A 16,487-nucleotide genomic window follows, 5' to 3' on the forward strand; every position below is an offset into this window, starting at 1 on the left:
TGGACAGGGAACACAGAATTAATTCACATGTAACGAACACAAGAGGAGTGTTAAGTCACCAGATTTCTAGATGAAGCTAGGCGAAGCTGTGGTTGACTGTCGAAGCTAGGCGAAGCTGTGGTTGACTGTCGAAGCTAGGCGAAGCTGTGGTTGACTGTCGAAGCTAGGCGAAGCTGTGGTTGACTGTCGAAGCTAGGCGAAGCTGTGGTTGACTGTCGAAGCTAGGCGAAGCTGTGGTTGACTGTCGAAGCTAGGCGAAGCTGTGGTTGACTGTCGAAGCAAGGCGAAGCTGTGGTTGACTGTCAAAGCTAGGCGAAACTGTGGTTGACTGTCGAAGCAAGGCGAAGCTGTGGTTGACTGTCAAAGCTAGGCGAAGCTGTGGTTGACTGTCAAAGCTAGGCGAAGCTGTGGTTGACTGTCAAAGCTAGGCGAAGCTGTGGTTGACTGTCAAAGCTAGGCGAAACTGTGGTTGACTGTCGAAGCAAGGCGAAGCTGTGGTTGACTGTCAAAGCAAGGCGAAGCTGTGGTTGACTGTCGAAGCAAGGCGAAGCAAGGCGAAGCTGTGGTTGACTGTCGAAGCAAGGCGAAGCTGTGGTTGACTGTCGAAGCTAGGCGAAGCTGTGGTTGACTGTCAAAGCTAGGCGAAGCTGTGGTTGACTGCTTAATCTAGGTGAAGCTGCGGTTGACTGTTAAAGCTAATGGTTGACTGTCTGAGCAAGGCGAAGCTGTGGTTGACTGGTAAAGTGATTTGAAGCTGTGGTTGACTGTTGAAGCTGTGGTTGACTTAAGTGAGGTGAAGCTGTGGTTGACTAATAAAGCTAGGTGACGCTGCGGTTGACTGTTAAGAGAGTTGAGGGGAGAGAGGAGGGAGTGAGTAGAGGGAAAGAGGGGAGAGAGGGAGGAGAAAGAGAGGGGGGACGGGGAGGAGGAGAGGTGAGGGAGAGAGAGGAGAGGAGGAGAGTGGCTTATCTACCTGTGCAGGTGAGCGAGGAGCATCGGAGCGCTCCAGGGTTGTAGTTCTCTGAGACAGCGTAGAGATTTGAGCAGGTCTCCTTTCTGGATCACCTCTACCACCTTACTGGACTGGGTTAGCTCTGGCAGGGGAGAAAAGCCCTTTTAATAGTGAACGTGTGTGTGTGTGTGTTTGTTTCATAGAACCTGTCCATGGTACACACCTAGCATGGCCTCCATGAAGGAGATGTGGACCTCAGGCTGGTCCCCGTAGCCGAGTAGACACATCCTCCTCACCCGCTCCTGGTCCAGAAGGAAGAAGAACCGTCTCAAGAATGCATTGACCCCTACTACACCCCTCTCTTTCTGGACAACAGGGTCCCCAAAATAACCCAGCTCCAGGTACAGAGTGGCCAGCTGGGTAAGGTGAGCCTGGAGGTCTGGGGGGAGAGGTTTGGGGGACCACACCCTCAGGTTCTCTTCAGTGGAGGCCTCGTCAGGTCTGTGATGGGCCTGAACCTCCCTCTGGTCCTCTTGTCCTCCATTTTGTTGTGGGGAATCCTCTCCTCTCTTCCCTTCCTCCTGGCCCTCAGGAGAGCTCGAGGGGATCTCAGACTGAACGTTCTCTGGACGGTTGTCTGCAGCATCTTCCGTCTCCTCCTCCTCACCAGCTGGACTCTGCATTCCCAGACCTAGATCCAGCTCAGGACCTAGAACCCTCTCCAACACAGGGATCCACTCCTGTAGAGTTTCTTTGAGACAGGCTGGGTCCAACAGAACCAAGGGATCCTGGATCTGAGAGCTAAGATGGGTACAATAGATGGAACATTAAAAACCCCATGTTCACTTAAAAGGGTATTATAAATCAGACTAGCTATACATCTTTGATTTGGCAAGGCAGTTTTAAGAACAAATTCTCCTTTCCAACACAGCCTACCGGGGAACAGTGGGTTAACTGCCTTGTTCAGGGGAACAGTGGGTTAACTGCCTTGTTCAGGGGAACAGTGGGTTAACTGCCTTGTTCAGGGGAACAGTGGGTTAACTGCCTTGTTCAGGGGAACAGTGGGTTAACAGCCTACCGGGGAACAGTGGGTTAACTGCCTTGTTCAGGGGAACAGTGGGTTAACTGCCTTGTTCAGGGGAACAGTGGGTTAACTGCCTTGTTCAGGGGAACAGTGGGTTAACTGCCTACCGGGGAACAGTGGGTTAACTGCCTACCGGGGAACAGTGGGGTTAACTGCCTACCGGGGAACAGTGGGTTAACTGCCTACCGGGGAACAGTGGGTTAACTGCCTACCGGGGAACAGTGGGTTAACTGCCTACCGGGGAACAGTGGGTTAACTGCCTACCGGGGAACAGTGGGTTAACTGCCTACCGGGGAACAGTGGGTTAACTGCCTACCGGGGAACAGTGGGGTTAACTGCCTACCGGGGAACAGTGGGTTAACTGCCTACCGGGGAACAGTGGGTTAACTGCCTACCGGGGAACAGTGGGGTTAACAGCCTACCGGGGAACAGTGGGTTAACTGCCTACCGGGGAACAGTGGGTTAACTGCCTACCGGGGAACAGTGGGTTAACTGCCTACCGGGGAACAGTGGGTTAACTGCCTTGTTCAGGGGAACAGTGGGTTAACTGCCTTGTTCAGGGGAACAGTGGGTTAACTGCCTTGTTCAGGGGAACAGTGGGTTAACTGCCTTGTTCAGGGGAACAGTGGGTTAACTGCCTTGTTCAGGGGAACAGTGGGTTAACTGCCTTGTTCAGGGGAACAGTGGGTTAACTGCCTTGTTCAGGGGAACAGTGGGTTAACTGCCTTGTTCAGGGGAACAGTGGGTTAACTGCCTACCGGGGAACAGTGGGTTAACTGCCTACCGGGGAACAGTGGGTTAACTGCCTTGTTCAGGGGAACAGTGGGTTAACTGCCTTGTTCAGGGGAACAGTGGGTTAACTGCCTTGTTCAGGGGAACAGTGGGTTAACTGCCTTGTTCAGGGGAACAGTGGGTTAACTGCCTTGTTCAGGGGAACAGTGGGTTAACTGCCTTGTTCAGGGGAACAGTGGGTTAACTGCCTTGTTCAGGGGAACAGTGGGTTAACTGCCTACCGGGGAACAGTGGGTTAACTGCCTACCGGGGAACAGTGGGTTAACTGCCTACCGGGGAACAGTGGGTTAACTGCCTACCGGGGAACAGTGGGTTAACTGCCTTGTTCAGGGGAACAGTGGGTTAACTGCCTTGTTCAGGGGAACAGTGGGTTAACTGCCTTGTTCAGGGGAACAGTGGGTTAACTGCCTACCGGGGAACAGTGGGTTAACTGCCTTGTTCAGGGGAACAGTGGGTTTAACTGCCTTGTTCAGGGGAACAGTGGGTTAACTGCCTTGTTCAGGGGAACAGTGGGTTAACTGCCTTGTTCAGGGGAACAGTGGGTTAACTGCCTTGTTCAGGGGAACAGTGGGTTAACTGCCTTGTTCAGGGGAACAGTGGGTTAACTGCCTTGTTCAGGGGAACAGTGGGTTAACTGCCTTGTTCAGGGGAACAGTGGGTTAACTGCCTTGTTCAGGGGAACAGTGGGTTAACTGCCTTGTTCAGGGGAACAGTGGGTTAACTGCCTTGTTCAGGGGAACAGTGGGTTAACTGCCTTGTTCAGGGGAACAGTGGGTTAACTGCCTTGTTCAGGGGAACAGTGGGGTTAACTGCCTTGTTCAGGGGAACAGTGGGTTAACTGCCTTGTTCAGGGGAACAGTGGGTTAACTGCCTTGTTCAGGGGAACAGTGGGTTAACTGCCTTGTTCAGGGGCAGAACAACAGATTTCAACCTTGTCAACTCTGGGATTCGATCTAGCAACCTTTCGGTTACTGGTCCAACGCTCTAACCACTAGGCCACCTGCCGTCCTAGAGGGGTATGTGTCTAGGGTTACCATGTCCTAGAGGGGTATGTATCTAGGGTTACCATGTCCTAGAGGGGTATGTGTCTAGGGTTACCATGTCCTAGAGGGGTATGTATCTAGGGTTACCATGTCCTAGAGGGGTATGTGTCTAGGGTTACCATGTCCTAGAGGGGTATGTATCTAGGGTTACCATGTCCTAGAGGGGTATGTGTCTAGGGTTACCATGTCCTAGAGGGGTATGTATCTAGGGTTACCATGTCCTAGAGGGGTATGTGTCTAGGGTTACCATGTCCTAGAGGGGTATGTGTCTAGGGTTACCATGTCCTAGAGGGGTATGTGTCTAGGGTTACCATGTCCTAGAGGGGTATGTATCTAGGGTTACCATGTCCTAGAGGGGTATGTGTCTAGGGTTACCATGTCCTAGAGGGGTATGTGTCTAGGGTTACCATGTCCTAGAGGGGTATGTGTCTAGGGTTACCATGTCCTAGAGGGGTATGTGTCTAGGGTTACCATGTCCTAGAGGGGTATGTATCTAGGGTTACCATGTCCTAGAGGGGTATGTATCTAGGGTTACCATGTCCTAGAGGGGTATGTGTCTAGGGTTACCATGTCCTAGAGGGGTATGTGTCTAGGGTTACCATGTCCTAGAGGGGTATGTATCTAGGGTTACCATGTCCTAGAGGGGTATGTATCTAGGGTTACCATGTCCTAGAGGGGTATGTATCTAGGGTTACCATGTCCTAGAGGGGTATGTATCTAGGGTTACCATGTCCTAGAGGGGTATGTATCTAGGGTTACCATGTCCTAGAGGGGTATGTGTCTAGGGTTACCATGTCCTAGAGGGGTATGTGTCTAGGGTTACCATGTCCTAGAGGGGTATGTGTCTAGGGTTACCATGTCCTAGAGGGGTATGTGTCTAGGGTTACCATGTCCTAGAGGGGTATGTGTCTAGGGTTACCATGTCCTAGAGGGGTATGTATCTAGGGTTACCATGTCCTAGAGGGGTATGTGTCTAGGGTTACCATGTCCTAGAGGGGTATGTGTCTAGGGTTACCATGTCCTAGAGGGGTATGTGTCTAGGGTTACCATGTCCTAGAGGGGTATGTATCTAGGGTTACCATGTCCTAGAGGGGTATGTGTCTAGGGTTACCATGTCCTAGAGGGGTATGTGTCTAGGGTTACCATGTCCTAGAGGGGTATGTGTCTAGGGTTACCATGTCCTAGAGGGGTATGTGTCTAGGGTTACCATGTCCTAGAGGGGTATGTGTCTAGGGTTACCATGTCCTAGAGGGGTATGTGTCTAGGGTTACCATGTCTAGAGGGGTATGTGTCTAGGGTTACTATGTCCTAGAGGGGTATGTGTCTAGGGTTACTATGTCCTAGAGGGGTATGTGTCTAGGGTTACTATGTCCTAGAGGGGTATGTATCTAGGGTTACTATGTCCTAGAGGGGTATGTATCTAGGGTTACCATGTCCTAGAGGGGTATGTGTCTAGGGTTACTATGTCCTAGAGGGGTATGTATCTAGGGTTACCATGTCCCAGAGGGGTATGTGTCTAGGGTTACCATGTCCCAGAGGGGTATGTGTCTAGGGTTACTATGTCCTAGAGGGGTATGTGTCTAGGGTTACTATGTCCTAGAGGGGTATGTATCTAGGGTTACTATGTCCTAGAGGGGCATGTATCTAGGGTTACCATGTCCCAGAGGGGTATGTGTCTAGGGTTACTATGTCCTAGAGGGGTATGTGTCTAGGGTTACCATGTCCTAGAGGGGTATGTATCTAGGGTTACCATGTCCTAGAGGGGTATGTGTCTAGGGTTACCATGTCCTAGAGGGGTATGTGTCTAGGGTTACCATGTCCTAGAGGGGTATGTGTCTAGGGTTACCATGTCCTAGAGGGGTATGTGTCTAGGGTTACCATGTCCTAGAGGGGTATGTGTCTAGGGTTACCATGTCCTAGAGGGGTATGTGTCTAGGGTTACTATGTCCTAGAGGGGTATGTATCTAGGGTTACTATGTCCTAGAGGGGTATGTATCTAGGGTTACCATGTCCCAGAGGGGTATGTGTCTAGGGTTACCATGTCCTAGAGGGGTATGTATCTAGGGTTACCATGTCCTAGAGGGGTATGTATCTAGGGTTACCATGTCCTAGAGGGGTATGTATCTAGGGTTACCATGTCCTAGAGGGGTATGTATCTAGGGTTACCATGTCCTAGAGGGGTATGTATCTAGGGTTACCATGTCCTAGAGGGGTATGTATCTAGGGTTACCATGTCCTAGAGGGGTATGTATCTAGGGTTACCATGTCCCAGAGGGGTATGTGTCTAGGGTTACCATGTCCCAGAGGGGTATGTGTCTAGGGTTACCATGTCCTAGAGGGGTATGTATCTAGTGTTACCATGTCCTAGAGGGGTATGTATCTAGGGTTACCATGTCCTAGAGGGGTATGTGTCTAGGGTTACCATGTCCTAGAGGGGTATGTGTCTAGGGTTACCATGTCCTAGAGGGGTATGTATCTAGGGTTACCATGTCCCAGAGGGGTATGTGTCTAGGGTTACCATGTCCAGAGGGGTATGTGTCTAGGGTTACCATGTCCTAGAGGGGTATGTATCTAGTGTTACCATGTCCTAGAGGGGTATGTATCTAGGGTTACCATGTCCTAGAGGGGTATGTGTCTAGGGTTACCATGTCCTAGAGGGGTATGTGTCTAGGGTTACCATGTCCTAGAGGGGTATGTGTCTAGGGTTACCATGTCCTAGAGGGGTATGTGTCTAGGGTTACCATGTTCTCGATGGGTATGTATCTGGGGTTACCATGTCCTAGAGGGGTATGTATCTAGGGTTACCATGTCCTAGAGGGGTATGTATATAGGGTTACCATGTCCTAGAGGGGTATGTATCTAGGGTTACCATGTCCTAGAGGGGTATGTATCTAGGGTTACCATGTCCTAGAGGGGTATGTATCTACGGTTACCATGTCCTAGAGGGGTATGTAGTGTTACCATGTACTGTACAGTCTTGTATAATAAACAGGGTTGTAGTGTTGCTCTGTACTCACATTCCTTTCTCTGTAGCCGTTATCAGGTCCTGTTGATCAGTCTCTGCATTTCCTGGGTCCAGACACTCCCTGGGTAAAACACACCACAAGGGAATATAAGGGGGGGGGAGACAATAATTTGGTCTGGCATCAAATCCATTTCATTGCTTTGAAAATTACGACAGCTTCCTACTGCACGGACATCGCTAAAGCTGTCCAAGACAGACTATAGACTATAGAATCAATAGTATATAGAATCAATAGTTAGTATATAGAATCAATAGTATAGATCAGAACAAGAAGATAAAAAGCAAGCCAATATCTCAACTCACTCGTGGTCACCGTCCTCTGGGAACGGTACAGTGGTAGCTACGGCCTCCACATGTCCTTGACCCCCGTCCTTAGGGTCAGGGGGACGTGGCCAGAGGTCAGAGTTCATCTGGAGAGTGTTGATCTTCTCAGTAGTCTTCTTCACAAAACTGGAGACACTGAGGAAAAGACACACAGGACAGTTAGAATCTAGGCTGTAGTAGAAAGCTCTGCTGTGACACCAGCCCACTCTGAAATGCCACCGTCCCCTGGTCTAAAGTAGTGCCTTTATCTACGGAGTATGGAGTCGCTTATGACATAGACCCAGTAAACATTTTATAAAATAAAATATATATAGCTCTTTATCTTTCCTACAGGACACATCATAAGTAGAGTATCTGTAGTAAGTAAAGAATAAACAGACAAAACCATACGACAGTTTAAGGTGTCTCTACCTTCTTACCCTTCGTGCCGTTGTCTTGTGCCCAATAATGTAGGTACCATGTTTTGTGCTGCTACCATGTTGTGTTGCTACCATGTTGTTGTCATGTTGTGTTGTTACCATGTTGTTGTCATGTTGTGTTGTTACCATGTTGTTGTCATGTTGTGTTGCTACCATGTTGTCATGTTGTGTTACTACCATGTTGTCATGTTGTGTTACTACCATGTTGTCATGTTGTGTTGTTACCATGTTGTTGTCATGTTGTGTTGTTACCATGTTGTTGTCATGTTGTGTTGTTACCATGTTGTTGTCATGTTGTGTTGTTACCATGTTGTTGTCATGTTGTTGTCATGTTGTGTTGTTACCATGTTGTTTTCATGTTGTGTTGCTACCATGTTGTTGTCATGTTGTGTTGCTACCATGTTGTTGTCATGTTGTGTTGCTACCATGTTGTTGTCATGTTGTGTTACTACCATGTTGTCGTCATCTTGTGTTGCTTCCATGTTGTGCTGCTACCATGTTGTGTTGCTACCATGTTGTGTAGCTACCATGTTGTTGTCATGTTGTGTTGCTACCATGTTGTCATGTGTTGCTACCATGTTGTTGTCATGTTGTGTTGCTACCATGCTGTGTTGTCATGTTGTGTTGCTACCATGCTGTGTTGTCATGTTGTGCTGCTACCATGCTGTGTTGTCATGTTGTGCTGCTACCATGCTGTGTTGTCATGTTGTGCTGCTACCATGCTGTGTTGTCATGTTGTGCTGCTACCATGCTGTGTTGTCATGTTGTGCTGCTACCATGCTGTGTTGTCATGTTGTGCTGCTACCATGCTGTGTTGTCATGTTGTGCTGCTACCATGCTGTGTTGTCATGTTGTGCTGCTACCATGCTGTGTTGTCATGTTGTTCTGCTACCATGCTGTGTTGTCATGTTGTGCTGCTACCATGCTGTGTTGTCATGTTGTGCTGCTACCATGCTGTGTTGTCATGTTGTGCTGCTACCATGCTGTGTTGTCATGTTGTGTTGCTGACTTGCTATGTTGTCGTCTTAGGTCTCCTATGTAGTGTTGTGTTGTCTCTCTTGTTGTGATGTGTGTTTTGTCCTATATTTTAAATTAATGTAATCCCGGGGCCCTCGTCCCCGCAGGAGGCCTTTTCCTTTTGGTAGGCCGCTATTATAAATAAGAATTTGTTCTTAACTGACCTGGTTAAATAAATGTTAAATAAAAACATCTTGACATTGCCTGACCACAAGACATGGCAACACTGTTTTGAAAAAGAAACCCTGGTACAGTCAGTGACAGAGTCACATGTAACTAAGACAAGAGTAACGGTCAACACCACCTCAGTCACATGTAACTACAGACACCAAGACAAGAGTAACGGTCAACACCACCTCAGTCACATGTAACTACAGACACCAAGACAAGAGTAACGGTCAACACCACCTCAGTCACATGTAACTACAGACACTAAGACCAGAGTAACTGTCATCACTACAGACACTAAGACCAGAGTAACGGTCGTAACTACAGACACAAAGACCAGAGTAACGGTCGTAACTACAGACACTAAGACCAGAGTAACGGTCGTAACTACAGACACTAAGACCAGAGTAACGGTCGTAACTACAGACAGTAAGACCAGAGTAACGGTCGTAACTACAGACACTAAGACCAGAGTAACGGTCGTAACTACAGACACTAAGACCAGAGTAACGGTCGTAACTACAGACACTAAGACCAGAGTAACGGTCGTAACTACAGACACTAAGACCAGAGTAACGGTCGTAACTACAGACACTAAGACCAGAGTAACGGTCGTAACTACAGACACTAAGACCAGAGCAACGGTCAACACCACCTCAGTCACATGTAACTACAGGCACGAAGACCAGAGTAACGGTCAACACCACAGACACTAAGACCAGAGTAACGGTCAACACTAGACACTAAGACCAGAGTAACGGTCAACACTACAGACACTAAGACCAGAGTAACGGTCAACACTACAGACACTAAGACCAGAGTAACGGTCAACACCACAGACACTAAGACCAGAGTAACGGTCAACACCACAGACACTAAGACCAGAGTAACGGTCAACACTACAGACACTAAGACCAGAGTAACGGTCAACACCACAGACACTAAGACCAGAGTAACGGTCAACACCACCTCAGTCACATGTAACTACAGACACTAAGACCAGAGTAACGGTCAACACCACAGACACTAAGACCAGAGTAACGGTCAACACTACAGACACTAAGACCAGAGTAACGGTCAACACTACAGACACTAAGACCAGAGTAACGGTCAACACCACAGACACTAAGACCAGAGTAACGGTCAACACTACAGACACTAAGACCAGAGTAACGGTCAACACTACAGACACTAAGACCAGAGTAACGGTCAACACCACCTCAGTCACATGTAACTACAGACACGAAGACCAGATTAACGGTCAACACCACAGACACTAAGACCAGAGTAACGGTCAACACTACAGACACTAAGACCAGAATTAACGGTCAACACAATACAAACAGCGTAATAATGTGGAATCTGAATTGAATCGTAAGTGAAGTGAAACGTACCGAATGTATCTGTAGACGAAAGGCAGTGAACGTAAGTCTTGAATAAAAACTGTTATTTAATGTGGTTGTTAGGGTTACTTCCCTTTTTCCACCTATCACAGTGAACATCTGCATTTTCATTGGTTTCACCTTGAAGCAAAGTTATTTTAAAATGACGACTTTCACTTCTCTTTCAGTCTACATACAACCTGTTAGTAAAGAACTTATTTTCACAAAGGACTAACTAGAGATATCTATATTGATTATGTTCATTACTAGCCACAACAAGATTTCCACACAAAGAATGATACATGTCACCTATCAAGAACGTGTAGGCTATCAGTAGGTGATTCATAAGTTGGTTTTTAACCTCTACGGATTTTCATCGTGGTTAATTAAAGGCTAAGTTAAATGAATAAAAATACAAAAATCTCTGAAACTGGAAACACTTATCTCCCTCACTAGCTTTAAGCACCAACTGTCAGAGCAGTTCACAGATTACTGCACCTGTACATAGCCCATCTATAATTTAGCCCAAACAACTACCTCTTTCCCAACTGTATTTTATTTACTTATTTTGCTCCTTTGCACCCCATTATTATTATTTCTACTTTGCACATTCTTCCACTGCAAATCAACCATTCCAGTGTTTTACTTGCTATATTGTATTTACTTTGCCACCATGGCCTTTTTTTTTGCCTTTACCTCCCTTCTCACCTCATTTGCTCACATTGTATATAGACTTGTTTATACTGTATTATTGACTGTATGTTTGTTTTACTCCATGTGTAACTCTGTGTCGTTGTATCTGTCGAACTGCTCTGCTTTATCTTGGCCAGGTAAACAGTTGTAAATGAGAACTTGTTCTCAAACTTGCCTACCTGGTTAAATAAAGGTGAAAAAAAATTATATATATATATATATATATATATATACCAGAGCATTGGACTGATAAAAGTATCACGTCACAGAGGATTCTTTAGGCTCTGTAGATGGGTGTATCACCTGTCTCTGACGGCCTGCAGGGCGATGCGGGAGTGTTTGGGGCGGAATGACATGGGGAGGTGGAACTGGTGGTTACCGCTGGGTTCAGTAACCTCCAAACCACCACCGCTCTGGGGATCTGGAGGAAGAAGGGATGGAGGGAGAGATGGAGGATGAGAGGGAGGGAGGGAGGGAGGATGAGAGAATGCAAGCAGACGATGCTTTTAAAAAAAATAATACTGCCCAAAAAACTATAAATAAGATGCCAGTAAACACCAAAGAAAAACTGCTGTGGTAAATGTGTAGCGGATGATACTACTGGATCGGTGTCCCTAAACTGGGACAGTTGTTGTCCAATATGCGATCATGTGACTAGAATGACGTTGTAAACAACAGCCAACTTTCTGGGAAAGACTTCTATGGACAGAAAGCTTCAATTATTGTAAATCTAACTGCCGGTGTTCTATTTACAGTAGCTATTACAGTAAGAAAACAATGCCATGCTATTGTTTGAGGAGAGTGTACAACAACAAAACACTTATATCACGGCAACTGGTTTGATACATTCACCTCTGGAGGTAAATAATGTTCTTCCATTCAGTCATCTGGCTCTGATTGGTCATCCGGAGATAAAATATAGCTTAGTTTTGCGTGATAAAATCCATTTTTATAGTCAAAATGGTCGGAACTGGGTTCTACAGTTTGAATTTGTTTGTATTATATTTTACCAGAACTAAAATGGTGTTATATTCTTCCTACCATAGGCTTATATCTGCTACATCGAGCCTCTCCAACAGCACCATGGAGAGAGAGGCATGCTGGGAATCGGACAAGCAACATATTTAACGTCCCTGCCCTTTGACAAAGTGGGCACTGCTTACCACAGCGCAGCAACACTCACCTCGCCCATTATCCCACTAGTTGAAAGCATTTGTCATAGGTTTTATGTGATGTTTTATGTGTCGTTGGAGGCATTTGTATCTTTTACAAGATCTATTGTGTTATATTCTCCTACATTAATTACACATTTCCACAAACTTCAAAGTGATTCCTTTCAAATAGTATCAAGAATACGCATCTCCTTGCTTCAGTTTTCTGAGCTACCGGAAGTTAGATTTGGGTATGTCATTTTAGTCTGACATTGAAAAAAAAAGGGTCTGATCCGTAATGCGATATTAGAGGTTTATTATACAGTAGTTTCTTTCACATTTGACTTCCCCATACAAAATGAAATCGCGCCACCGTATTGCTACAAAACACTGTTATCTCCCTCCCCCAGTTTGGTTAGAGAACGTCCTCAGGGCTGGTATTGGTGGGTTATTAAACAGAACCTATCACCGGTCTCTTACCATGCTCCGCCCCCTGCTGCTCCTCCTCCTCCTGAACAAAGCTAAACTCCTTCAGCCGCTCCTCCTCAAGCATCGATTGACTGACCAGGGAGCTGGTCTCCTCGTCTGATTGGCTGCCTCGCCGGCTAATGACACGGTAGATGCCACAGTCCAGGACGTTGAAGCTCTCCTGAATAAAGAATAGATTGAGGGTACCAACAAAGACTTCATTACACAGTCATAAGGAGGACATAAAGGTTTATATGTTCTGCACTGCTTGTTATGCTTTAATAGTTCAGAACTACTGGGTCCTGATAGGGACAAACAGGACCTGCATGTTTTATTTTATTTATTTTGATTTTTTATTTTACCTTTATTTAACCAGGCAAGTCAGTTAAGAACAAATTCTTATTTACAATGATGGACTAGGAACAGTGGGTTAACTACCTGTTCAGGGGCAGAAAGACAGATTTGTACCTTGTCAGCTCGGGGATTTGAACTTGCAACCTTTCGGTTACTAGTCCAACTCTCTAATCACTAGGCTACCCTGCCATGTTGTGTATGGGTTATAAAAGTGTCTTTATGTAGACACTATACAAATTAAGATACACTGAACATATTGTAAATCGTGAGATACCAATATAACATCTCTTCAACTACCTTTAATAGTTCAGAACTACTGGGTCCTGATAGGGACAAACAGGACCTCCAGGCAGACTCACATGAGAGGAGATGCTGCTCCTGCGACTGCTGGAGGCGGAGTCTAGAGGCTCCAGCTTGGCGACCACTTCCTCCAGCTGGCCAATCAGATCCAGGTGGGTGGTCACACTGAGCTGTGACCTCAGGTGATCCAGTCGGTCGATGGGAATCGACTTCCTGGCCTGGGAACGGTAAACAGATGAGCACGGAGGTATTTTCAAATCATTCCCTAAGTTCTAGAGCTCAGCTGAAGCTGGTAATGAATGGTGTGGCTGTTGAACAAGTTGAGGAGACTAAATTACTTGGTGTGACCTTAGATTGTAAACTGTCATGATTCAATGGTTGTAAAGATGGGGAGAGGTCTGTCTGTAGTAAAGAGATGGGGAGAGGTCTGTCCGTAGTAAAGAGATGGGGAGAGGTCTGTCCGTAGTAAAGAGATGGGGAGAGGTCTGTCCGTAGTAAAGAGATGCTCTGCTTTTTTGACACCACACTCCACAAAGCAAGTTCTGCAGGCTCTAGTTATATCTTCTCTTGATTATTGTCCAGTCATATGGTCAAGTTCTGCAGGCTCTAGTTTTATCTTCTCTTGATTATTGTCCAGTCATGTGGTCAAGTGCTGCAAGGAAAAACCTAGTTAAGCTGCAGCTGGCCCAGAACAGAGTGGCACGTCTTGCTCTTCACTGTAATCAGAGGGCTGATATTAATACTATTCATGCCAGTCTCTCTTGGCTAAGAGTTGAGGAGAGACTGACTTCGTCACTTTCTGTTTTTATAAGAAACAATGTGTTGGACATCCCAAATGGTTTGCAAAGTCAACTTACACACAGCACTGACACACCTACTCCACCAGACCTGCCACCAGGGGTCTTTTCACAGCCCCCAGGTCCAGAACAAATTCAAGGAAACGTACAGTATTATACAGAGCTATGAGTGCATGGAACTCCCTTCCATCTTATAAAGCGCAAGTAAACAGCAAACCTGGTTTCAAACAACAAATAAAGAAACACCTCACAACACAACGGCTCTCCCCCATGTGACCTACTGGTTGAGTGTGTGTCGGTACTGACGTGTGACCTACTGGTTGAGTGTGTGTCGGTACTGACGTGTGACCTACTGGTTGAGTGTGTGTCGGTACTGACGTGTGACCTACTGGTTGAGTGTGTGTGTCGGTACTGACGTGTGACCTACTGGTTGAGTGTGTGTGTCGGTACTGACGTGTGACCTACTGGTTGAGTGTGTGTGTCGGTACTGACGTGTGACCTACTGGTTGAGTGTGTGTGTGTCCTGACGTGTGACCTACTGGTTGAGTGTGTGTGTCCTGACGTGTGACCTACTGGTTGAGTGTGTGTATGTACTGACGTGTAACCTACTGGTTGAGTGTGTGTATGTACTGACGTGTAACCTACTGGTTGAGTGTGTGTGTCGGTACTGACGTGTGACCTACTGGTTGAGTGTGTGTGTCGGTACTGACGTGTGACCTACTGGTTGAGTGTGTGTGTCGGTACTGACGTGTGACCTACTGGTTGAGTGTGTGTGTCGGTACTGACGTGTGACCTACTGGTTGAGTGTGTGTGTCGGTACTGACGTGTGACCTACTGGTTGAGTGTGTGTCGGTACTGACGTGTGACCTACTGGTTGAGTGTGTGTACTGACGTGTGACCTACTGGTTGAGTGTGTGTACTGACGTGTGACCTACTGGTTGAGTGTGTGTACTGACGTGTGACCTACTGGTTGAGTGTGTGTACTGACGTGTGACCTACTGGTTGAGTGTGTGTACTGACGTGTGACCTACTGGTTGAGTGTGTGTACTGACGTGTGACCTACTGGTTGAGTGTGTGTACTGACGTGTGACCTACTGGTTGAGTGTGTGTACTGAAAAGTGACCTACTGGTTGAGTGTGTGTACTGACAAGTGACCTACTGGTTGAGTGTGTGTACTGACATGTGACCTACTGGTTGAGTGTGTGTACTGACATGTGACCTACTGGTTGAGTGTGTGTACTGACATGTGACCTACTGGTTGAGTGTGTGTACTGACATGTGACCTACTGGTTGAGTGTGTGTACTGACATGTGACCTACTGGTTGAGTGTGTGTACTGACATGTGACCTACTGGTTGAGTGTGTGTACTGACATGTGACCTACTGGTTGAGTGTGTGTACTGACATGTGACCTACTGGTTGAGTGTGTGTACTGACATGTGACCTACTGGTTGAGTGTGTGTACTGACATGTGACCTACTGGTTGAGTGTGTGTACTGACATGTGACCTACTGGTTGAGTGTGTGTACTGACATGTGACCTACTGGTTGAGTGTGTGTACTGACATGTGACCTACTGGTTGAGTGTGTGTACTGACATGTGACCTACTGGTTGAGTGTGTGTACTGACATGTGACCTACTGGTTGAGTGTGTGTACTGACATGTGACCTACTGGTTGAGTGTGTGTACTGACATGTGACCTACTGGTTGAGTGTGTGTACTGACATGTGACCTACTGGTTGAGTGTGTGTACTGACATGTGACCTACTGGTTGAGTGTGTGTACTGACATGTGACCTACTGGTTGAGTGTGTGTACTGACATGTGACCTACTGGTTGAGTGTGTGTACTGACATGTGACCTACTGGTTGAGTGTGTGTACTGACATGTGACCTACTGGTTGAGTGTGTGTACTGACATGTGACCTACTGGTTTGAGTGTGTGTACTGACATGTGACCTACTGGTTGAGTGTGTGTACTGACATGTGACCTACTGGTTGAGTGTGTGTACTGACATGTGACCTACTGGTTGAGTGTGTGTACTGACATGTGACCTACTGGTTGAGTGTGTGTACTGACATGTGACCTACTGGTTGAGTGTGTGTACTGGCATGTGACCTACTGGTTGAGTGTGTGTACTGACATGTGACCTACTGGTTGAGTGTGTGTACTGGCATGTGACCTACTGGTTGAGTGTGTGTACTGGCATGTGACCTACTGGTTGAGTGTGTGTACTGGCATGTGACCTACTGGTTGAGTGTGTGTACTGACATGTATGTGGAACTGATAGATACATTTAAAAACATTAATATGTAATGTATGTAAATTGTAAAGGCTTGTCTGTAATGTCTTTTTCATCAGTAAAACTACAGACCCATACAGCTATACAGCCTCCATCCTACTAAACTACACTGTAGTAGTTACAGACCCATACAGCCTCCATCCTACTAAACTACACTGTAGTAGTTACAGACCCATACAGCCTCCATCCTACTAAACTACACTGTAGTAGTTACAGAT

General features: G+C 46.7%; 1 protein-coding gene across 2 annotated transcripts in view; it reads right to left on the minus strand.

Moving 5' to 3' along the window:
• The window catches only part of hps5 (HPS5 biogenesis of lysosomal organelles complex 2 subunit 2), a 44,650-nt gene that overhangs the window by 12,011 nt on the left and 16,152 nt on the right, over positions 1-16,487 (minus strand). For both annotated transcript variants that reach the window (XM_031832941.1, XM_031832942.1), the window contains exons 10-16: positions 13,232-13,390; positions 12,531-12,699; positions 11,203-11,320; positions 7,200-7,355; positions 6,889-6,957; positions 1,176-1,753; positions 974-1,094 (exon numbers count right to left, since the gene is read on the minus strand). In XM_031832941.1, coding sequence (XP_031688801.1) covers positions 974-1,094; positions 1,176-1,753; positions 6,889-6,957; positions 7,200-7,355; positions 11,203-11,320; positions 12,531-12,699; positions 13,232-13,390 — 1,370 coding nt within the window. The remainder of the gene's footprint in view (positions 1-973; positions 1,095-1,175; positions 1,754-6,888; positions 6,958-7,199; positions 7,356-11,202; positions 11,321-12,530; positions 12,700-13,231; positions 13,391-16,487) is intronic.

The sequence above is a fragment of the Oncorhynchus kisutch genome, linkage group LG10 (genome assembly GCF_002021735.2).
Source record: "Oncorhynchus kisutch isolate 150728-3 linkage group LG10, Okis_V2, whole genome shotgun sequence".
In the NCBI taxonomy this organism is placed as follows: Eukaryota; Metazoa; Chordata; class Actinopteri; order Salmoniformes; family Salmonidae; genus Oncorhynchus; species Oncorhynchus kisutch.